General features: G+C 33.9%; 1 protein-coding gene across 3 annotated transcripts in view; it reads left to right on the top strand.

Moving 5' to 3' along the window:
- Nucleotides 1-25244, top strand: part of LOC149784929 (ferric reductase 1-like) — a 112047-nt gene that overhangs the window by 10335 nt on the left and 76468 nt on the right. For 2 of the 3 annotated variants that reach the window (XR_016425335.1, XM_089978555.1), the window contains exons 1-2: nucleotides 9305-9416; nucleotides 17675-17884. Coding sequence is in view for 2 of the 3 variants with exons in the window: in XM_089978555.1 (XP_089834681.1) it covers nucleotides 9407-9416; nucleotides 17675-17884 (220 nt within the window). In the remaining variant the exon portion in view is untranslated. Of the gene's footprint in view, nucleotides 1-9304; nucleotides 9417-17674; nucleotides 17885-25244 lie in introns of those variants that run through there. The other variant, XM_089978557.1, reaches the window with a different exon arrangement.

Below are 25244 nucleotides of genomic sequence, written 5' to 3'. Positions count from 1 at the left end.
CGTGTAATGAGTTTTCTCGTGCATTTTCATGTAATGCGATAAATATATGTCCCGGTGCAGAAACACCCTGCTGTGATGCTATCTGCCATTAAACAAACCAGCAACTTCACTTAAAATACTGTCTGTTGTCATCGTCAACCGTGACAATGTTGATTTTCCACAATGACTCATAAAAGAAAGTAGACGTTCTTCTTCAGATATTGTTGGAGTCATTACTGGCATCCACAAGGAAAGTTTTGTTAGTCTTACTATACACGCACCAGCTGCGTCGGGTCGCCAGATTACATCATTGTCGTTGTCTTTTTAACAAATATAGTTGTATGTTTGGCTCCGAAAATAACCTTTCCGACATGTCTGCAAAATCCGAATATGTGTGATAGTGGAATTACACATGCAAATTCTTCCTCATCATTTAACACTGATCTACGTGCCGCAAATCCTAAGTTGAATTCATCGTTCTTTTGATATCAATGCATCTATAGGTGCATCCCCGACAGCGTTTCTTACTTTACCTGTATTTGCGTTTCTGCCGTCTGGATGATCAGTTGTATCCTTTACAAACATCGTTGATGGACTAGCTGATCTCGAGTAATCATCGCTATATCTTGCAAGGCCAAGTATCGTCGTTACAATATCCACGTTTTCCAGGCATTATTCAAATAAATAAATAACGCCATAATACCATTGTTAATAAAACCAGGTCGATCACAAATTCTGATTCCTGTACCATCTGCTTGTAAACGTCTACCTTCTTCTTCAGTGATTGCCCCAGCGGTTAAAAAATATCGACTTATATTCTGAACTTGAAGTTCTCTTCGTCCACGCTGAGTTGGCTCTCGTGCGTCATAAGAATAATATTCATCTTTGAGAACTGGCGCATCAATGTCAAATGCTGGATCAGATACATGTTTGAACATTTTATTATAATTGCTATCGTCTAACACGAAGACCACTTCCTGCTATCAGACTAGCAGTGATATTTTGTTCTGATAGTGGTACACAAGCCAGCTCTGCCAGAATTTTTTTAATTTGCAGCTTGATTTATTATTTTACTGACATTTGAAGGCATAACTTCAGTGCTGGGTAATTTTACTGACTGCGCTTTTAGTCGTATTAATCGTGCTAGTCTATCTTTGATTGCTGATCATGCTTTACTAGCAGCATCACCAACAGCACCAATACCTTTTTCACGAATAACATCAATAGCTTTCATTCCCAGTTGCTTTGCACTCGGTATTGCTTTTGGGACTGTCCTTCTAAATAAACCCTGAACAACATCACCGAGTCCATCACCGTAGATCGCTTTGTATGTTTGTAATCGCGAATTTAACACCCTGACCATCACCTGATTACGTTGAGCATTATGTATGCTCATCTTATTTTAGTCATTGAATCTAATAGATTACCTTCAATCACTGTGGTAATCATCAACGATTTCATCAATGAGAGACCGATAAACATTAATGTCCATGATGCCGCCTGCAAATAATCGTTGACAAATATCAGCTGCTTCATTATGAATTTCTGGGGAATTATTACCGGCTCGTTTTCCGTCAATCAGAATTTCTAGTCTATCAACACCTGCAAGGACGTTATTGGGACACAGAGTAATAAGACCACCTCCTCGAGTAACAAGACCACTTCCATTTACTCCTTCTTCCTCACTTGTTGTTTTATCTACTTCTTCTTCCATGTTCTTGTGGCTGGTTTCCTTTCTGCTTTTGCTTTTTCAAGTTGCTGTCTCATTTTTCCTCTTTTAGTCTCCTTTCTTGCTTTACTTGTTCAATATACTCATATACTGTATTGTTAAAGATGTCAAAACTATTAATATCTTGCTCAGATCTGATTTGCGGAGTATCAGTAGCGATGCGATAAATATCCCTGACCCAGTCAGCAGCTTTTAGAGTATTAACATATTCGTGTTTCATATACTTATCTCTGTCATGATATCCAAACACGGCAATATTAATTACTTGGTTTTGGTCTTTGATAGCGGCAATACCTTTGGGCGTAAATTTATCTGTAATGTTAATTCTGACTCTTGGCAAAGGTTGTTTTTGAACTTCAGGTTGTGTTTGAGGAGGTTGCTGGAGTGGTGGTTCAGCTCCTTGAAGACGGCCAACAATATCAACAGGTTATGTCTTAAGAGCTTTTTGAGCCGCCTCAGTTGCTGTAACATTTTTTTGTTGTTGGTTTGACGATTGGTTGAAATAACTGTTCTGTACCTTCTGTAAATTCCACCTGAGACTCCTGACGCGCTTGTAGTTGCTGCTTGACAGCATCACGGAGAGGGATATATTTCTTAATTGCCTCTAGTCGCTCTCGAGCTAATCTAGCTGTGCGAGATTTCATTATTGATATAATACTGATTTAATTACTCACACACTACAGCAGCAGGGAGGGTGCGACCAAATATGAGTGTCCGATGGGTAAACAAACACACAAACAAATTTGAAAAAACGAACGACAAAGATAAAGTAACGAAATGAGCTAACCCAATTAGAGAAAATCTCGGTCAGTTAGAGGCTTCGGTTTGACGTTATTGACCTTGCATTTTCATTTTTGTTTTTGTAGGAAGTTTTTTTTCTTCCAACGAAGACTTGCTCCATAATTGGTATGCTCACCCTCCCTGCTGCTACATGTATTGGTAATATAAACTGCCGACATCTTTAGGTGATTTGAGCATTCAGATCACAGCAAATCATGAAGTCATAATAATCAACCAGTATTCTGACGTAATACTTGGGCACTTTTATTACACTTTAATTTCATTTACATTTTACTGATTAAGCTAATTCAGTCATTAAGCAATTTCGTAGGTGAAACATATTTGTTATATACATGTATGCAGGGCCAATTACCGGAAATTCATAATCATCATTCCTGAGATATCTCGTGACAGTATGACTTGTTATATTATCGGTCATAGTTGTCTATATATACAGATATTGTGTGATATGTGCATGACTTATTTACTTATATCATGTATATCAGTGGTGATACTGCATTGTATGATGCCACGCCATGTATTATTTGATATTTCACTGATTATGTCATGCTGGTTCATTCATATCTTTAGGTGACCTGACCAGAAGTCACGCGAGTTTATAGTACAATCTAGCTCTCAACAATTGCTTGTTACCTCTCTGGTGACTATATTAATTCTAATCCGGTTTCGATCCGACATTGAGAGTGGCATTATATCAGGGTCTTGAATGGTTACCATATTGAGCAAGAGCTGCATAGATTAATGAGGCGATCTTGCATCAGATTGTTTTTTATTATACTATTTTGACACAGCATTTTTAATAGGATTTTGATCAGACTTGATAAATAGGCCAGCGCGCGCGTTTGTGTGTGTGTGTGTGATTTTTGGATTTTTAACGTAGCTTTAGCAATTTTTCAGTCATATCGCTACGATGTCTGCAGTGTGACAGTTTATAGTCATGTCTAGTACTGGGTCATCAAACCGCAGACACGTAGCATCATGTCCCACCCAGTTACGTTATCGTGACACCGGGCCGACCAGTCCTAACACTAACTTCTTAATGCTGAGCGCCAAGCGAGGCCGATGTTAGTACCATTTTTATAAGTCTTTGGTATGACTTGACAAGGGTTTAAACCCGCGACCTCTCGCATCCGGGGTAGACGCTCTAACCACTAAGCCATCATAGCAGTGGTGATACTGCATACCACGGTCGATAAATATGCCGGTATTGTCAATATCTCAGTTGACTATAAGTTAAACTCATGCATATTAATAATGTGATTCTGCATCTGGTTGGCTGAGCCTGTTAACACTCTAGCAACTATATTTCTGATCAGATCTGATCACTAATTTGTTAAATAGTCGTACATTATCAAGGTATTAGATTGATTTTAATTGTGAATGACATATATTCATATTAATATAGCAACTGGCCTAGGACGTGAGTGACAAAAGAAAGTTTTAAGATAATAAAAAAGTAAATAAAAAAAATAAAATGGGGATGAGCGATTAAATACGAAAGTTTGAACATAAAACTACACAAAAGTAGATAAAAGAATTGGGATGCCGTCGCGAGTTTCGATCAGCGACCTCTTGTTTGAAAGCCGTGACACACATAACGACGAATGCGGGTGTTTGCATATAAAATCTTTTATCTAATTGGCTAATCTCTTTGCCACTATGGAGACCAAATTCAAGTTGGATTTACATTGGCAATTAAGCGTGGTGTAGACTGGTTCTCTCGTTAAGTGCGATATCAACATAATAATGAGATACCTTGCTTGTTCGTCGAACCGAGACTCCAACTAACGTGGTCAGAGGCGAGATGTATTAGAGAGCGACCTTTTTTTAGACCATTTACCCGTTAGGGGCCGCTTTAAGTTATTCAAGCAGGGGTTGATTAAGGTTATGAGGGGCATAAGGTTGATAGGAGCTACCATCGCTCAAATTCTACTTCAATATAGAATGGAGTGTCTGAAGGAGAGCCAACAAGATATGAGCCTTATTAGTCTAAGGGTTAATCAAGACCTGTATATACACCAGTTGAGCAATGTCATGCCCGCTTTGGGCTCTTGTTTTCTGTTTATGGTTAGTGCAGTTTATTCATTCTGTCAACTTGGAACTTCAGTCATGGAAGTGATCGGACTAAGAAATACTATATACGGTGCTCCCTCATTATAATGCCTTGCATGAGAACATATGACACTCTACAGTAAGACACCATATAATGAAGTATTTGATAAAATAGTATAATACACTTACCATAGGGTAATAAGACATAATCTTCATTTATTCCGTATGACTGGCTATTCTAATTACATAGTGTACATGTGCAATGTCTGACTATATTGAATGCTACATATCCATATTGGAGGGTGAAAACCTATGTTGTACACAAGGGATGTAACTGATTTCCCTTGTAAACAAGTTTCTATTTCTACATTCATACCTGCCTTGGTTTTCTCAGTTTGTTTTGACATTAATACTGTGATTAAAATATTTAAGTTGACGGGAAAGGTTAAATTTGGACCATCCGACTCAAACTACAGGTCACCTCCATCCTGTCGGTGGTCTACAGCAGAGTTATCCAACATACGGCACGCGCGCCAGAATCTTGTCTACCATCAACCTTTCGAAACTGGTAGTGGAAAACGTAGGCCAAGCTTATGAACGGCCCTGTGAGTGGTGAGAAAAAAAATGTAATCTGGCCCTTCACACGTAAAGGTTGAATAGCCCTGGTGCATGTGAGTCGACTGGTCAAAATTGGCATTTTTCCCCTTCACTTTTTAGACCAATTGAATAGTCGCTCATATGAGCTACAAAAAAGAAATGACAATAACTACAACCAAGACTAAATGAACAAGCAAGTGGGACGACAAAACATTGAAAACTAAAAGAGACTGCGCGAAACAGTCAGCAGAAGTTGAGACAGACAACTTGTTCCAGATTGTGGTAATGTAGAGACAAAACCAGTTACTGGATTTTGTTCGATAAAGAAAATGAACCAGGTTCTCCTGATGATGAGGGTCTGAACCTGAAGCAAACATTTCACAGCCAAAACCTGGCACAAACATTTCACAGCCAAAACCTGAAGCAAAAATTTCACAGCCAATTCTGAAGCAAAAATTTCACAGCCAAAACCTGAAGCACAAATTTCACAGCCAAAACCTGAAGCAACCATTTCACAGCCAAAACCTGAAGCAAAAATTTCACAGCCAAAACCTGAAGCACAAATTTCACAGCCAAAACCTGAAGCAGTAACACTGCAGCCAGAGCAGCTCAACAAACTTAAATTCCATAAATCGTGAAAAAGAACGCTGAGGCTTATTATCTCGTCATGAAGTACAAAGACTATAACGATTATAACATATAATAGCAATGGTTTTGCCGCGGATCTTGAACAAGTAGGCAAACTAATTCCACGTGACAAATTAAGGCTAGGAGCACTTACGACAAAATCAAAATTATACCCAGCGGATACACTCGTGATATCCAGATTTTGACATATTAAATCTCATTTATTACCGCACATTTGAGATAAAGCTGCATGATGACTTCGGATGGTATATCATATTTTGGTTGCTTTTATTATTTTGTCGTTAAGTATCAAGACAAGAACATATGTGATGCCAATGAACTTCAGACTGTTATTAATTTTATTGTTTTGTTAAAGTCAAGTTTGGTGGTTGAACAAACATGCTCGAAGAACAAACTTCCACAACAACGGAAATACAGCGAGGAAGCTTTTCTGATGCTGCGCGCTGTTCAGATATCCCCGCACAGCTGAATTGTTCTCGGCGCAGCAGATCGAAATTACCAAATATTCAGTCCAACAGTAATGCACAATTCACCGTAATGCTTACACAATGCAGCGCGCACATCTACCATTCGCTTGGAGGGAATGTTGATTACATCATGGTCAGAATAAACATGGTAAACTAAAAAAAGAAAGTAGCTGACCTTCATTATCAGTAAGCGAGATCTAGAATTTCCGCACTACAACCTGAAGCTGAAAAGCTGCAGCCAGAGCAACTAAAATATCAAAAAAAATAACAACAAGAACTGATTCCATACTATCGATGCTATCACAAACGAGCATTCTGATTTATGAAATATTACCAATATTACGAACGCCTGTTGTTTTTACTGGCATCAGTTCCACTGGTGTTAAAAACTACAGGTGTACTGGCACCTTCTTAAATCCATTTCATTTTATTTTGTCTGGCGTTTGGATTGTAGCACAGGCTAATTTTAGAAAAGTGGAGCTAGATCCTCAAAATAAAAATCTACTTTTCTGTACCATTGCATCACGTATACGTCTAAATCAGACCATGACCTGCTTGTGTAGCACTACATTCAAGGTAGATTTGTTTCAAGAATTCAGAACAACAACGTGGTTAAGCTAAGCCTGTATGTCCTAGCAAAAACGATATGAACACAATTTATGACAAAAAATATCAGCACCGCAAATTTCAAAGTAACAGCGTCGAAGCTTAAGCTAAGAGTGGTTGTCTAAACTACAGTGAGAAATGCTGCCGGAATTACAATTAATACTTGTCTTGACAAAACTGTACACAGATTTCTTGCTTCTTAGCGTATAATTTTTCCTCCTAGCATGCGCCTAGATTTTTCCAGTTCGATAGCAATTTCTGCGTAAAAATATAGTGGTCCAGATGTTGATGTCTTATAAATTATTTTGAGTGCGTCCTTGACAAATTTATATGCACTATATAATGATATCTTTTATCATCCAGCTGACATCTTCTACATTCTAGCCTATGGGAACTTTTACTTTAATGTATGCGTGCTTGTAGGCAGGCATTATTCTGCTTGAGTCAAAGACGTACATGGTATTGCAGTGGTTTTCTTGTCTGTAATTCAGATGCAATCTGTCACAGTTTTGATATAGTGCCCTTTATTGTTTTGTCATAGCATGGCCCCCGAACAATATAATTGTACGTTAAATTAAAATATTTCCAAGGCAACATGGCAACCAGCTTGCTTCAGGGTATCTTTTTTTGATGTCATTTATTGCAGTAGCAATGCATCGGGCTGGTTTTGGACGCTAATGATAACGTGACCGAATTATCTATGTAGATCTTTCTTCAGAAATGGTGATAAAACAGATTCTAAACATTCGCTCAAAAATATCACAGTCACTAAAGAAGCCTAAGATACTAATTGCGATCGGATTTTTCTCATATCAGCCATAGACTTTATGAAATTGTTGTCATCCTCTGGATAAAAGCATTCGTGCTTACAAGCAGGTCACATGATGCTGTAACAGAATAGTCAAAGCCAGATACTAACTGTGCCAATTAATAATCAGACAGCTTGCTGACGTATTGTACAAAGGGATACTTGAATTCCAAAAGCAAGATTTTATTACCGTCTGCTTTGTAACCATTTGGTCTGTATCGGAAGCCATCAATATTTCTGATGTAAATATTGATTGCCAATAATTTTTTCGCCCATAGTGATCTCAATATGATTTTTAATTACTGGCTAATATATTGTTCCCCAGAGACAATACAAGGTCCTGTAATCCGTCTGATTGCCAGGTATTTTTGATAGCTATGTCTTTAGGTGATGCAAATAGGCAGATACCAAGGATTTTCGGCTTCTCAGAGATCAAATTTCTGTTATATTTTTTAATATAGAATGATTTAAGACATGCATGCTTCTTTCTTTATTTTGTGTGCAAGTATGTACTCCGTAGGTAGAAATGCATATCATATAGAGCCACAAGGAGGATTTATTCCATGCAATTAATTTAGTGACTCTGTTTAAATTAAGTCGTTATTGCCATTATTTTTATTTTGTTAAAAATTCCCTGTTTGTTGAAGTTCTCTAAGCTAGCTATGCCCCTTTAGATGGCAGACCATGAAAGGGGAGTATGAGCACAAAATACTATTCAATCACTGATATAAAATAGATTAAGCAAAACAAACAGTTGTTGTTGTGGGTTTAAAGTGATTTTTCAGAATACGATAGGCTATACATGGCAGCCAGTATAATTGATGGAGGATCAACCTTTGGGAACTCCAGTAAATACTACTGACCCATGGGAAGCTACTGGCATGCTTTCTCACATACCTATATGGCCGAACCCAAGACTCAAACCCATGTGGACCAAGGCGAGATGACAGTGATTGGTAAAGGTTAGCACTATAGACTCCTCTGCCACCTGGGACCCCTTCCAAAACAATCAACAGATTAATGCTTATACATCTACAGTTGGCATCTTAAGAAGAAGAGTTTGATTTCAATAGAAATCAAAATGAATGGAACAGGAAAAAAGGGAGATACATGTATTTAAAATGTAAATGTTGGTTAAATAATGAATTATGCATGGGATGTACATACATTGATTTTGACTAATTCCCTGGTGCCCCCCCCCCCCCGAAAAAATCCTGCAGACTATGGTCATTCTACCACCCGCACACTCAGCGCTAGATACCACTAAACTGCCATACCACAGACATGTTAGACATACGACTAAAATTGTTAAAGCTGTGTTTAAAATCTAAGACACACACACACACACACACACACATTAAAGTGTGTTCATGGGATTGGAGATAACTATCAGCTTCCATCAGTGAATCGTGTATTCACATTTATTTCCTAGGTCGCCCATCACACTTTGGCTTTCATCATTATGCAATGGAAAGTCCAACTATGGATTAGGAGATAAAATGAAGCGAAACGAAAATGAGGTGCTCCAAAGTTTGGGGTCCTAGATGATTGTTGTTATTGTTGTTGGTGTGGATTTATCATCATTTTTTTCCACATGGTAGGCTGTACATGGTGGAAGAAGAACCCAGGAAATCCCTTCAAAGAACCACTGACTGATGGGAAGCTACTGGCAAGCATTCTGGCATACCAGCGTTTGCCTAGCCTGTGACTTTTATCCATATGGACATGGGTGAGCTGACAGACAGCTGTAAAGTCAAGAGCCTTAGACCACATGGTTGCCCAGTGCTCCATGCTCGATTATGATATAGGCATTGACAAAGGCAAATTACATTGTTAATGAAAAAGAAAGCATGCCTTATCACACATTTAAGGTACTAAAGGAATATTCTTATCAGTTAGGATAACCTTTGTAAAAACAAGTTCTTTGCATTTTAGTATACTGACATTTTACATCATGCAATGATGGCAATGATATGCTAAAGACCTTACTGACTAACCAGTTAGGAAACAGATTTTGCTAGTTGCAAGCTGCTGATGTTGGCTTACCAATTTAGGCAATGTACCAAGCACTGCTGATGTTGGCTTACCAATTTAGGCAATGTTCCAAGCACTGCTGATTTTGGCTTACCACTTTATGCAATGTACCAAGCACTGCTGATGTTGACTTACCAATTTAGGCAATGTACCAAGCACTGCTGAAGTTGGCTTACCAATTTAGGCAAGGTACCAAGCACTGCTGATGTTGGTTTACCAATTTATGCAATGTACCAAGTACTGCTGATGTTGATTTACCAATTTAGGCCAGGTACCAGGCACTCCTGATGTTGGCTTACCAATTAGACAATGTACCAAGCACTGCTGATGTTGACTTACCAATTTAGGCCAGGTACCAAGCACTGCTGATGTTGGCTTATCAATTTATGCAATGTACCAAGCACTGCTGATGTTGGTTTACCAGTTTAGATATGGTACTGGGTACTGCTGATGTTGGCTAACTAATTTAGGTCCAGTACCAGGCACTGCTGATGTTGGCTTACCAATTTAGGCCAGGTACCAGGCAGTATCATTAGCTAGATATATACAATAACAATTGGAGGAGAAACTTAGTGAAAAAGTTAGTGAAACCAGAGTCAAGTTAGGTACTTTGCTGTCATTCTACAAATGATTTCAAAACCTCAAAGAGGACCCCAGCTGAGACATTGAGGTTTATATGCTGTACAGTGCTCATTCTCTTGGGAAGCCCCTCTCCATAAGCTACCCCATTTTTATATGGCTGCCTTGCCTGGCACCAAAATAGTGTATTTTAGCCATTTTGTACCCCTCATGAGAGGTCACCCTTTTCTATAATGTCATAGTTTTATTGATGGAGGTGTGATCTTGTGGCAGGTGGGCGTGGTGAATTGTTGGTGCAAGTGCACCCATCACAAACTCAACCCAATAAAATCAACAATGACCTAGCTACATGTGATACTGTGTGCACAAATACTCATGTGAGTCAGAAATGAATGACAGCAGTTATTCTGTTACCAGCTACTTCAAAATTCTTCTATAGTCATCATAACCTTGAGTCATATTCCAATGTTTGTAAGCACCATATAAATTTAAGACCAGTCTTACAATTAGTCATGCCAGAAAGGAATGTAGTGCATATGGGAGAAAATTTAGCAAGTTATATCCAGTACAGCTAGGTTTGAAATGAAGACAGATTACACTGTTTAGGTAGCCAAAGTTGACCCCTGTATCGACCCAACAATCCCATCTGCCCTATAATGGAATGTGTGAGCCATGCCAGTAAACTTACACAGTGGAATTAGACATTTTAATTAGAAGTGTAGGAGTTAGATCTTTGAATTAGAAGTAGGAATTAAACATTTTGAATTAGAAGTAGGAAATAGACATTAGTATTAGAAGATGGAATTAGATATTAATAAAATTAAAAGTATGAATTAGACATTAGAATTCGAAGTAGGTTAATATACATGAAGATTATGGGCAATTCTTTGGAATGTTTAATGATGACTTATCTGACAGCAGTATTATGTTGTTCATTATAATGGTAATTACACGTTTTAAATATGAAATATGAATTTTTATATTGAAAATCACAGGCTTTTAACATGAAATATGTTTATAATAGCAATTGCAAGCTTTTAACATGAAATATACGTATAATGGCAATTGCAGGCTTTTAACATGAAATATATGTATAATGGCAATTGCAGGCTTTTAACATGAAATATGTTTATAATAGCAATTGCAAGCTTTTAACATGAAATATACGTATAATGGCAATTGCAGGCTTTTAACATGAAATATGTTTATAATAGCAATTGCAAGCTTTTAACATGAAATATACGTATAATGGCAATTGCAGGCTTTTAACATGAAATATATGTATAATGGCAATTGCAGGCTTTTAACATGAAATATGTTTATGATAGCAATTGCAAGCTTTTAACATGAAATATACGTATAATGGCAATTGCAGGCTTTTAACATGAAATGTTTTATAATGGCAAATACACCTGGCTTTAAACATGAAATATTTTATAATGGCAAATACACCTGGCTTTAAACATGAAATGTTTTATAATGGCAAATACACCAGGCTTTAAACATGAAATGTTTTATAATGGCAAATACACCTGGCTTTAAACATGAAATATTTTATAATGGCAAATACACCTGGCTTTAAACATGAAATATATTGTTCATGCGAGTCCAAATGTTTTAATTGCTCTCCAAAATTTCCTTGTACAAATGTGTTGCTCCAAAGGTCATTTTTTCTTACAAAAATACATTGCTCCTTGAAATTTCTATGTAAAAATGACATTCTCTTTGAATTTAAAGAACTGTTCTGTAAAATCTCAAAATACCAAAGTATTACCTTTAGAAATTTATAAGTCTGATGTACTGATCATTCAAATTTTCAAGCTTAAAAAGATGCTAAAATTCATTATTTTACCATTTTTTTAAAGTATAATGTATTGCTTTGTAAAAATATCCCGTTAAAAAAAGAATGCAATGTTCTTTGAAATGTTTGTGTCCAGATATACTACTGTCTTAGTAAAGAAAAGAACTCTTAGAAATATTCAAGTTATAATGTTATGTTGCTCTTCAAATGTTTCATTCATATAAAACTTTTCTTAATTGTTTCTGTATCTGCTAATGACTTACAAAATCAGGAAAATGCTGTTATGATTGTACTTAATAAATTCATGTAAAATTATTTGGCATCCAGTGGTCAATGACAGTGTTGACAATGCCAGCAACATTTAACAGTCTTGATTTGTGTTCATGTAGGTCATAATAACGATGATGATAATAGAAACATTATTATGATGAGATTGTATTAAGTAGGAATAGTAGTGGAAGTGGTAAAATTTGTATTAGTGGTCGTAATGGAATTATTAGTAACAGTACAGTACATGTCAATGCAGTCATTGTATTAGTGGTGGTAATGGAATTATTAGTAACAGAACAGTACATGTCAATGCAGTCATTGTATTAGTGGTGGTAATGGAATTATTAGTAACAGTACAGTACATGTCAATGCAGTCATTGTATTAATGGTGGTAATGGAATTATTAGTAACAGTACATGTCAGTGCAGTCATTGTATTAATGGTGGTAATATAATCATTAGTAATAGTACAGTACATGTCAATGCAGTCATTGTATTAATGGTGGTAATAGAATCATTAGTAATAGTACAGTACATGTCAATGCAGTCATTGTATTAATGGTGGCAATGGAATTATTAGCAACTGTACAGTACATGTAAGTGCAGTAGGTGTATTAATGGTGGTAATGGAATCATTAGTAATAGTACAGTACATGTCAATGCAGTCATTGTATTAATGGTGGCAATGGAATTATTAGCAACTGTACAGTACATGTCAATGCAGTAGGTGTATTAATGGTGGTAATGGAATCATTAGTAATAGTACAGTACATGTCAGTGCAGTAGTTGTATCAATGGTGGTAATAGAATCATTGATAATTGTACAGTACATGTCAGTGCAGTAGTTGCATTAATGTCAGTAATAGAATCATTAGTAATAGTACAGTACATGTCAGTGCAGTAGTTGTATTAATGGTGGTAATAGAATCATTAATAATAGTACAGTACATGTCAGTGCAGTAGTTGTATTAATGTCGGTAATAGAATCATTAGTAATAGTACAGTACATGTCAATGCAGTCATTGTATTAATGGTGGCAATTGAATTATTAGCAACTGTACAGTGCATGTAAGTGCAGTAGGTCTATTAATGGTGGTAATGGAATTGTTAGCAATAGTACAGTACATGTCAATGCAGTCATTGTATTAATGGTGGTAATGGAATTACTAGCAGTAGTACAGTACATGTCAATGCAGTCATTGTATTAATGCTGGTGATGGAATTGTTAGCAATAGTACAGTACATGTCGGTGCACTTATTGTATTAATGGTGGTAATGGAATTATTAGCAATAGTACAGTACATGTCAATGCAGTCATTGTATTAATGGTGGCAATGGAATTATTAGCAACTGTACAGTACATGTAAGTGCAGTAGTTGTATTAATGGTGGTAATGGAATCATTAGTAATAGTACAGTACATGTCAGTGTAGTAGTTGTATCAATGGTGGTAATAGAATCATTGATAATTGTACAGTACATGTCAGTGCAGTAGTTGTATTAATGTCGGTAATAGAATCATTACTAATAGTACAGTACATGTCAGTGCAGTAGTTGTATTAATGGTGGTAATAGAATCATTAATAATAGTACAGTACATGTCAGTGCAGTAGTTGTATTAATGTCGGTAATAGAATCATTAGTAATAGTACAGTACATGTCAATGCAGTCATTGTATTAATGGTGGCAATTGAATTATTAGCAACTGTACAGTGCATGTAAGTGCAGTAGGTCTATTAATGGTGGTAATGGAATTGTTAGCAATAGTACAGTACATGTCAGTGCAGTCATTGTATTAATGGTGGTAATGGAATTATTAGCAATAGTACAGTACATGTCAATGCAGTCATTGTATTAATGGTGGTAATGGAATTATTAGCAGTGGTACAGTACAAGTCAATGCAGTCATTGTATTAATGGTGGTAATGGAATTATTAGCAATAGTACAGTACATGTCAGTGCAGTCATTGTATTAATGGTGGCAATTGAATTATTAGCAACTGTACAGTGCATGTAAGTGCAGTAGGTCTATTAATGGTGGTAATGGAATTGTTAGCAATAGTACAGTACATATCAATGCAGTCATTGTATTAATGGTGGTAATGGAATTACTAGCAGTAGTACAGTACATGTCAATGCAGTCATTGTATTAATGGTGGTGATGGAATTGTTAGCAATAGTACAGTACATGTCAGTGCAGTCATTGTATTAATGGTGGTAATGGAATTATTAGCAATAGTACAGTACATGTCAATGCAGTCATTGTATTAATGGTGGTAATGGAATTATTAGCAGTGGTACAGTACATGTCAATGCAGTCATTGTATTAATGGTGGTAATGGAATTATTAGCAATAGTACAGTACATGTCAATGCAGTCATTGTATTAATGGTGGTGATGGAATTATTAGCAGTAGTACAGTACATGTCAATGCAGTCATTGTATTAATGGTGGTAATGGAATTATTAGCAGTGGTACAGTACATGTCAATGCAGTCATTGTATTAATGGTGGTAATGGAATTGTTAGCAATAGTACAGTACATGTCAATGCAGTCATTGTATTAATGGTGACGATGGAATTATTAGCAGTAGTACAGTACATGTCAATGCAGTCATTGTATTAATGGTGGTGATGGAATTGTTAGCAGTGGTACAGTACATGTCAATGCAGTCATTGTATTAATGGTGGTAATGGAATTATTAGCAGTAGTACAGTACATGTCAATGCAGTCATTGTATTAATGGTGGTAATGGAATTATTAGCAGTAGTACAGTACATGTCAATGCAGTCATTGTATTAATGGTGGTAATGGAATTATTAGCAGTGGTATAGTACATGTCAATGCAGTCATTGTATTAATGGTGGTAATGGAATTATTAGCAGTGGTATAGTACATGTCAATGCAGTCATTGTATTAATGGTGGTAATGGAATTATTAGCAACAGTAGATAGAGTACATGTCACTCAGTTGAAGTAATGCTTGCTGTAACTACATTTGCATGTTACTTTTGACTATATTAATTAAAATTATTTATTGAAATTTTTAAAGATACACTTTGCTTCATGATCAGCATAATAAAATGCAGCAAGATGAACATATTTTTTCAGGTTAATAAGGTCAGTTTGGTTTCATTTGGTGTTTTACAGTACAACTTTTCAGGTTAATAAGGTTGGTTTGGTTTCATTTGGTGTTTTACAGTACAACTTTTCAGGTTAATATGGTTGGTTTAGTTTTATTTGGTGTTTTACAGTACAACTTTTCAGGTTAATACAGTCAGTTTGGTTTCATTTGGTGTTTTACAGTACAACTTTTCAGGTTAATAAGGTTGGTTTAGTTTCATTTGATGTTGTACAGTACAACTTTTTAGGTTAATAAGGTTGGTTTGGTTTCATTTGGTGTTTTACAGTATAACTTTTCAGGTTAATAAGGTTGGTTTGGTTTCATTTGGTGTTTTACAGCACAGCAACATCAGTATGTTATTTAATGCCAAGGCGGAGTAAGTACTTGGCCTAGGGACACCAGCCTGGGTTTGATAGGATGATAGGATTCGAACCCACATTCTTTTGGTTATGAATCTGACATGCTACCCACTGAACTCTTCTAATGTTGAGTCTGATACTGTTTTGCCATCAGTGTTTCCTTTTCTGGTTGGAGCAAATTTGTGTTAATATCTACTCAAATTTTGTATGGACACTATGTTACACAATTAAGGTAATGTAATAAAATGGAGAAATTGTTTACAGGATACTATATTATACAATCAAGGTAATGTAATAATATGGAGAACATTTTTAATAGGACACTATATTCCAAAGTCATGGTAATGTAATATAATGAAGAAATTGTTGACAGGACACTATATTACACAACCAAGGTTATGTAATAAATTGGAGACATTGTTAACAGGACACATTGTTACACAATCAAGGTAATGTAATAAAATGAAGACATTGTTAACAGGACACAATGTTACCCAATCAAGGTAATGTAATAAAATGGAGAAATTGTTAACAGGACACTATATTACACAATAAAGGTAATGTAATAAGATGGAGCCATTATTAAGAGGACAGTATGTTACACAATGAATGTAATGTAATAAAATTGAGACACTGGTAATAGAACACTATGTTACATAATCAAGGTAATATAATAAAATTGAGAAATTGTTAACCAACAGAGCATATTTCTGAGGTTACTTATGTTGGTTTGGTTCAGTGTTGTACAGCACATTAATATGAGTCGGTTGTTTAGTGCCAAGGCAATTGGAGTAAAGTGCCTTGTGCAAGGATACCACAATAACCTATTGTCTTACCCAATGGTAGGATTTGAACCCAAACAATTTTCGTTGCAGATACTGTGTTTTCCTGTCAGAGTTTCCTTTTCTGGCTGAGACCTACAATAACATGGTACATGGCTCCTCTATCATAAACTTTACTCTGCATCTAAAGGAAAGTTGGTTGACAAAGGGGCATCTGTAGGGAGCCACTCTTAAGTCTGTTGCATAATCAGTGTAATAAAATGCAGCAATATGTTAAACTAGAGCATATTTGTCAGGTTAATAATGTTAGTTTGATTTGGTTATGTGCTTTACACTGCAAAGACACCAACCTGAGTTGATCTGATGGTAGGATTTGAACCCACATCCTTTTTCCTATGATTCTGGCACACTAACCACTGAGCATTAATAATGTTGAGGCAGGTGCTGCATTTGCCATTAGGGTCTCCTTTTTTGGCTGGAGCATCTTACTTTTGACTATGCTGTATTGTGAATCAAGAGACACTATGATGTGCAATCAAGGTAATGTTGCAAAATGGAGAAAATTTTGTAACAGGACACTGTTGCACAATCAGGTCAATGAGGTCAATGTAATAAAATGGATAAAATGCTAACCTAAAGTACATCTTTTAGGTTAATAATATTAGTTTGGTTTGGTGATGTACAGCACATCAACACAAGTAGATTATTTGCTGCCAAATCAATTGGAATAAACTGTGCTTTGCACACTTACACTTGAGTGGCTGACCCGGTCTGATCCAATGGTAGAATTCAAACCCACACCTTTTTAGTCATAAGTGTTGCATAATAATCACTGGGCAGTACTAATGTTCAAACAAATGTTGTGTTTTCCCATTAGGGTTTCCTTTTCTGACTGGGTCCTACAATAACATGGAACTTGCCCCCATTGTGACGGACATTACTCTGCATTTCTAGTCAAGTTTGTTGACTGAGGAGTATCAGTAGGAAGTCACCCTTAAGTCTAACTGAAAATAATTACAAATAAATTATTATCTCCTCCAGGTAAGAAGATGGACTGTAGAAAATTATTAGCCAAGAATTTGTTGCTGGGGATGCTATGTTTCGGACAGGTGATGTGTTATCCCAATGGAGCACCTGAGAGTGTCTGTTCTTCTATGATGCCAAATCATGGAGTCAGTGCTAGTACTATCCCTGCTCCCTACACTATTACAACATCCAAGAGTACATACAGACCAAATGAGGAAATAACAGGTGAGAAAAATAATTTATTGTGTTGTCTTTTAATTTTTCATGCCATACCCTATAATTTGTTGTACACCATAAAAAGTCTAATTATTATTGTCCTTTAAGTTTTATACATCCTACATAAGGCAGATTATATTGTGTTGTCCATCTGTTTATCTGTTACCAATTGTTTTTCTGCACAACAGCTCAAGTAGTTGTCAAACAATATTTGGGATCAAAAGCTCAGAGCTCAAGGTCACTGACTGAAAGAAGAAAAATGGATTCAACACAATAAATTGAGTTTTCAACATCATCAGTTACTATACTTTGTGGATCAGTTGCACTTGGGGTAGGGAAGAATCCTATCAGTTTTGAGGTTGAAAGTTCAGAGTTCAAGGTCACTGTGATTGAAGAAAGAAAAATGGTTTCTGCACAATAATTTAAGTTCTGCACAGTCTACAGTCACCGTACATTTTAGGAACTATAGTTTCAGAAATTGAAGTGAAAGTCATTAAGGCTGAAGTGTATAATGACCATTTTAGTCTACCTTTATGTATCATTGTAGTCTAACTTTATGTATCATTTTAGTCTACCTTTATGTATCATTTTAGTCTAACTTTATGTATCATTGTAGTCTAACTTTATGTATCATTTTAGTCTAACTTTATGTATCATTTTAGTCTAACTTTATGTATCATTTTAGTCTAACTTTATCATTTTAGTCTGACTTTATGTATCATTTTGTCTTACTTTATGTATCATTTTAGTCTACCTTTATGTATCATTTTGTCTAACTTTATGTATCATTTTAGTCTAACTTTATGTATCATTTTAGTCTAACTTTATCATTTTAGTCTGACTTTATGTATCATTTTGTCTTACTTTATGTATCATTTTAGTCTACCTTTATGTATCATTTTGTCTACCTTTATGTATCATTTTAGTCTAACTTTATGTATCATTTTAGCCTAACTTTATCATTTTACTCTGACTTTATGTATCATTTTGTCTTACTTTATGTATCATTTTAGTCTACCTTTATGTATCATTTTAGTCTAACTTTATGTATCATTGTAGTCTAACTTTATGTATCATTGTAGTCTAACTTTATGTATTATTTTAGTCTAACTTTATGTATCATTTTAGTCTACCTTTATGTATCATTTTAGTCTAACTTTATTTATCATTTTAGTCTAACTTTATGCATCATTTTAGTCTAACTTTATGTATCATTTTAGTCTAACTTTATGTATCATTTTAGTCTAACTTTATGTATCATTTTAGTCTAACTTTATTTATCATTTTAGTCTGACTTTATGTATCATTTTGTCTAAATTTATGTATCATTTTAGTCTAACTTTATGTATCATTTTAGTCTAACTTTATGTATCATTTTAGTCTAACTTTATTTATCATTTTAGTCTAACTTTATGTATCATTTTAGTCTAACTTTTTCATTTTAGTCTGACTTTATGTATCATTTTGTCTTACTTTATGTATCATTTTAGTCTACCTTTATGTATCATTTTGTCTAACTTTATGTATCATTTTAGTCTAACTTTATGTATCATTTTAGTCTAACTTTATCATTTTAGTCTGACTTTATGTATCATTTTGTCTTCTTTATGTATCATTTTAGTCTACCTTTATGTATCATTTTAGTCTAACTTTATGTATCATTTTAGTCTAACTTTATGCATCATTTTAGTCTACCTTTATGTATCATTTTAGTCTAACTTTATGTATCATTTTAGTCTAACTTTATTTATCATTTTTGTCTAACTTTATGTATCATTTTAGTCTAACTTTATTTATCATTTTAGTCTGACTTTATGTATCATTTTAGTCTAACTTTATTTATCATTTTTGTCTAACTTTATGTATCATTTTAGTCTAACTTTATTTATCATTTTGTCTGACTTTATGTATCATTTTGTCTAAATTTATGTATCATTTTAGTCTACCTTTATGTATCATTTCAGTCTACCTTTATGTATCATTTTAGTCTAACTTTATGTATCATTTTAGTCTAAGTTTATGTATAATTTTAGTCTAACTTTATTTATCATTTTAGTCTGACTTTGTGTATCATTTTGTCTAGCTTTATGTATCATTTTAGTCTACCTTTATGTATCATTTTGTCTAACTTTATGTATCATTTCAGTCTACCTTTATGTATCATTTTAGTCTACCTTTATGTATCATTGTAGTCTAACTTTATGTATCATTTTAGTCTAACTTTATGCATCATTTTAGTCTAATTTTATTTATCATTTTAGTTTGACTTTATGTATCATTTTGTCTAACTTTATGTATCATTTTAGTCTACCTTTATGTATCATTTTGTCTAACTTTATGTATCATTTTAGTCTACCTTTATGTATCATTTTAGTCTAACTTTATGTATCATTTTAGTCAAACTTTATTTATCATTTTTGTCTAACTTTATGTATCATTTTAGTCTAACTTTTTCATTTTAGTCTGACTTTATGTATCATTTTGTCTTACTTTATGTATCATTTTAGTCTACCTTTATGTATCATTTTGTCTAACTTTATGTATCATTTTAGTCTAACTTTGTGTATCATTTTAGTCTAACTTTATCATTTTAGTCTGACTTTATGTATCATTTTGTCTTACTTTATGTATCATTTTAGTCTACCTTTATGTATCATTTTAGTCTAACTTTATGTATCATTTTAGTCTAACTTTATGCATCATTTTAGTCTACCTTTATGTATCATTTTAGTCTAACTTTATGTATCATTTTAGTCTAACTTTATTTATCATTTTTGTCTAACTTTATGTATCATTTTAGTCTAACTTTATTTATCATTTTAGTCTGACTTTATGTATCATTTTGTCTAAATTTATGTATCATTTTAGTCTACCTTTATGTATCATTTTAGTCTACCTTTATGTATCATTTTAGTCTAACTTTATGTATCATTTTAGTCTAAGTTTATGTATCATTTTAGTCTAACTTTATTTATCATTTTAGTCTGACTTTATGTATCATTTTGTCTAGCTTTATGTATCATTTTAGTCTACCTTTATGTATCATTTTGTCTAACTTTATGTATCATTTTAGTCTACCTTTATGTATCATTGTAGTCTAACTTTATGTATCATTTTAGTCTAATTTTATTTATCATTTTAGTCTAACTTTATGCATCATTTTAGTCTAATTTTATTTATCATTTTAGTTTGACTTTATGTATCATTTTGTCTAACTTTATGTATCATTTTAGTCTACCTTTATGTATGATTTTGTCTAACTTTATGTATCATTTTAGTCTACCTTTATGTATCATTTTAGTCTAACTTTATGTATCATTTTAGTCTAACTTTATGTATCATTTTAGTCTAACTCTATGTATCATTTTAGTCTAACTTTATTTATCATTTTAGTCTAACTTTATTTATCATTTTAGTCTGACTTTATGTATCATTTTAGTCTAACTTTATGTATCATTTTAGTCTAACTTTATTTATCATTTTAGTCTAACTTTATTTATCATTTTAGTCTGACTTTATGTATCATTTTAGTCTACCTTTATGTATCATTTTAGTTTAACTTTATGTATCATTTTAGTCTAACTCTATGTATCATTTTAGTCTAACTTTATTTATCATTTTAGTCTAACTTTATTTATCATTTTAGTCTGACTTTATGTATCATTTTAGTCTAACTTTATGTATCATTTTAGTCTAACTTTATGTATCATTTTGTCTAACTTTATGTATCATTGTAGTCTAACTTTATGTATCATTGTAGTCTAACTTTATGTACTATTTTAGTCTAACTTTATGTATCATTTTAGTCTAACTTTATGTATCATTTTAGTCTAACTTTATGTATCATTTTGTCTAACTTTATGTATCATTGTAGTCTAACTTTATGTATCATTTTAGTCTAACTTTATGTATCATTTTAGTCTAACTTTATGTATCATTTTAGTCTAACTTTTTGTAGCATTTTAGTCTAACTTTATGTAGCATTTGCTTTATCTGATGTCTGATATTTTCAAATGCATGTTTTCCAAGCTGACAATAGAAGTACAAGAAGTACATGTCATTTTGTTGTACTTTCAAATGCATATTTTCCAAGTTGACAATAGAACTACAAGAAGTACATGACATTTTTTTGCACTTTCAAATGCATGTTTTCCAAGTTGACAATAGAACTACAAGAAGTACATGATATTTTGTTGCACTTTCAAATGCATGTTTTCCAAGTTGACAATAGAACTACAAGAAGTACATGATATTTTGTTGCACTTTCAAATGCATGTTTTCCAAGTTGACAATAGAACTACAAAAAGTATATGATATTTTTTGGCACTTTACTGAAAATTGGTCTAAAATGTGAATACATATTGACTGCCTTGCTGGCATGGTCTTTGTATGGTTGACAGATCTGCTATTTTCTACATAATTTTGTTTTTTTTATGAAAACATTTGGGTTCCATAGCATATTTTTAAATCTTCAAAATCACATTGCAAATTTTGATTAAAGTTAATGATAATAATAATAATAAAGACTTTGTTTTCAGAGGGTGACTTGATTAGTTACAAATGAGAACTAATCTTGCCTTGTGACCTCTATTACGGAAACAATGCTTCACATAAACACTATATTGCTGCAGAAATGAAAATGAAAAACAGGGGGTGGCAGGTGTAACTTGTACTTCAATAAGCGCACCATTTCTTTTTTTTAATAAATTTCATCCTGAAGGAGAAGGTACTTGGAGCTAATTAACTATCACATATAATGTTATTCCAAACACGAACACCTGAAAATCAAAAGCAAGTTTTAATAGCTTCTTTTTTGGTTTGGGTACTTTGAAATTGTGACCTTTAATGATCTTATGTTTGAGGTACTGGTGGAGTCTCTTTGCAGGAAAATGGTGTTTAGGTAAGTGGGGGCAGATGTTATAAAAACCTTATACATCATTTTGGCCTTTCTTAAAAATACTCTTTAATGCATTTGTAATACTTTGATCATAATCATTGCATTTTGAACATGATCTATTAGCTGATCAAGATTTACTTTACATGCCTTTTCCTGGAACTACTGGAACTATACATGCCTTTTCCTATAACTTTACATGCCTTTTCCTGGAACTTTACATGCCTTTTCCTGGAACTTTTACATGCCTTTTCCTGGAACTTTACTATGCCTTTTCCTGGAACTTTACATGCCTTTTCCTGGAACTTTACATGCCTTTTCCTGGAACTATACTTGCCTTTTCCTGGAACTATACATGCCTTTTCCTGGAACTTTACATGCCTTTACCTTTTCCTGGAACTTTACATGCCTTTTCCTTTTCCTGGAACTTTACATGCCTTTTCCTGGAGTCTGGACATTTTTGTCATAGATGTAGCAGATGTGTTCCCCCAAATTATATTACTGTAGTCAAGATGAACCGGTCTGTCAGTTTTACAAAATATAATTCTGTACTTTAATGAAATGAAGGCCTTTATTTTTTTAGGAGCCAATGCTGAGTTTATTTTCTTTGAAATATAATTTGTATGATGTGACATTGTTATCTATTGTCTAAAAGTAATCCAAGAATTTCATCAATTCAAGTGATTTTTATATCAATGTTATCATAGAGAACATGTAGCATATCAGTTTGCAAACTTGCTCTTTTCTCTGTTTAGCTATTTTGTTTTATCTGCAGTGATGATCATACCATTTTCCTTGTGCCATCTTTGAAGTATGTTGATATCAGTGTTAAGGTTTTTGTAAGCTTCAACCTGACTGGTTTTGAACATCAGACATGATAGTGTCATCATCATAAATGTAACTGATGAGGGATGCAGTTCCTATTTAAAGTGTAGGTCATTTATGAACAGAATAAATAGAAAGACCTTGTGGTATTCCATGATTTATCATTTATTTTCAGATAGGTGTCCAATTACAATTACCTGCTGACACCTGTTGCACAAGTAAGATGTAAACCACTTAAGAGTACTAGTATCCTAACTTCATTGATATATTTTTAACTTTTCAAAAAGAATTGAATGATCTAATAGATCAGAAGTCTTTCTAAAGTCGGTCATTGTAGTAGCAACTAACTCTCATTCATTTAAAACTGTCAGGCACTTATCAGCCATAGAGATAAGTGCAGTTTTAAAAGATCAATCTTTTCAAAAGCTAGATTGATTTTCATGAAGATATTCATACAATAACTATGTGTATACTTTTCAAGCTATTTAGAAAGAGTAGGAAGAATTTATATTTTTTTGGTCTATAGTTGTTTACATCCTATTTTGGTCTAGCTTTATGTAGTGGTGTTATTTTGGTAGTTATCCAGTACTGGGAAAATTGACTTGTTCTCAGACTGTGATTACGCATCTAGATGCAGGTGCCTTAAGAAGTCTTGGACCTTATCTGTCAAGTCCTGTAGATTTAGAAACGTCCATGTCTTTTAAGTAAGTCAAAACATACTTGGAACTTATTTCAAATTTGGTCTCATTTTGGCTTTGTGGCCTATCTTGGAATATACCCAGCATGTTGGTGCTAAAAATAGACCCTAATGTCATTGCCATAGACTGCTATTGTTATTATAGACAAAGCATCCAGATTCTAGCAACTTTTTCTCATTCCACTGCATGACTACATCACCTGTGATATCCTTGTCTCTCACTGTCTTGATTTAGCTATGGATGCAGTCAATACTAGTACATGTAGCAATAAAAATAATAAGTAGAAGAAAAAGAAAAAGAATCACAATAGCAAAAACAGACATCAACATGTATAATAAAAGCTTGTATTACTTACATACCTATTCAATATTATTACAAAAATAATGGAATTCTTAACTATAATAATAATAATAATAATAATAATACGACTATTATGACTCTAAGCAATCTAAGTAATGCATTGTTGAGTGGTAAAACAACAATTTGATTCAAGCATTATCAGTGCATTCAGATCAGGCAATCTATACATATTTTTGAATATTGTTATGCACTTAATGGTTAGACACTTTACTCAGCTTCCATAATTCCATTTAAAACTGATAAAAAAAAGTCTGGAAATATTTTGAATAATTTCAGGTGAAACTTGCAATATATTGCCCTACCATTATAAACTTGCTATAAACCAATAAGAGCATGATAAAACAATTTTAGACAATCAACATTATTTACATTTCCATTGGACTTTGATTACTAATAATCAAAACAATTATTGGCTAAATGAAAATAATACATTCAATGATATAACTCTGCATTCTTATGTCTATTGCAGAACAGATTGTTTTTAAGGAATGTTTAGTTAATGTAATATTGAACCCATGATCAATTTGGTCCAACCAAAATGAAAACAAAATGCATGTTGTGTAATATGCATGTGCAATAATCATGCATCATC

The sequence above is a fragment of the Sinohyriopsis cumingii genome, chromosome 13 (assembly GCF_028554795.1).
Source record: "Sinohyriopsis cumingii isolate HCF-2022 chromosome 13, ASM2855479v2, whole genome shotgun sequence".
Taxonomy (NCBI): Eukaryota; Metazoa; Mollusca; class Bivalvia; order Unionida; family Unionidae; genus Sinohyriopsis; species Sinohyriopsis cumingii.
Note: the sequence above shows the minus strand (reverse complement) of the source record. Positions and strands in the feature narration are given on the sequence as shown.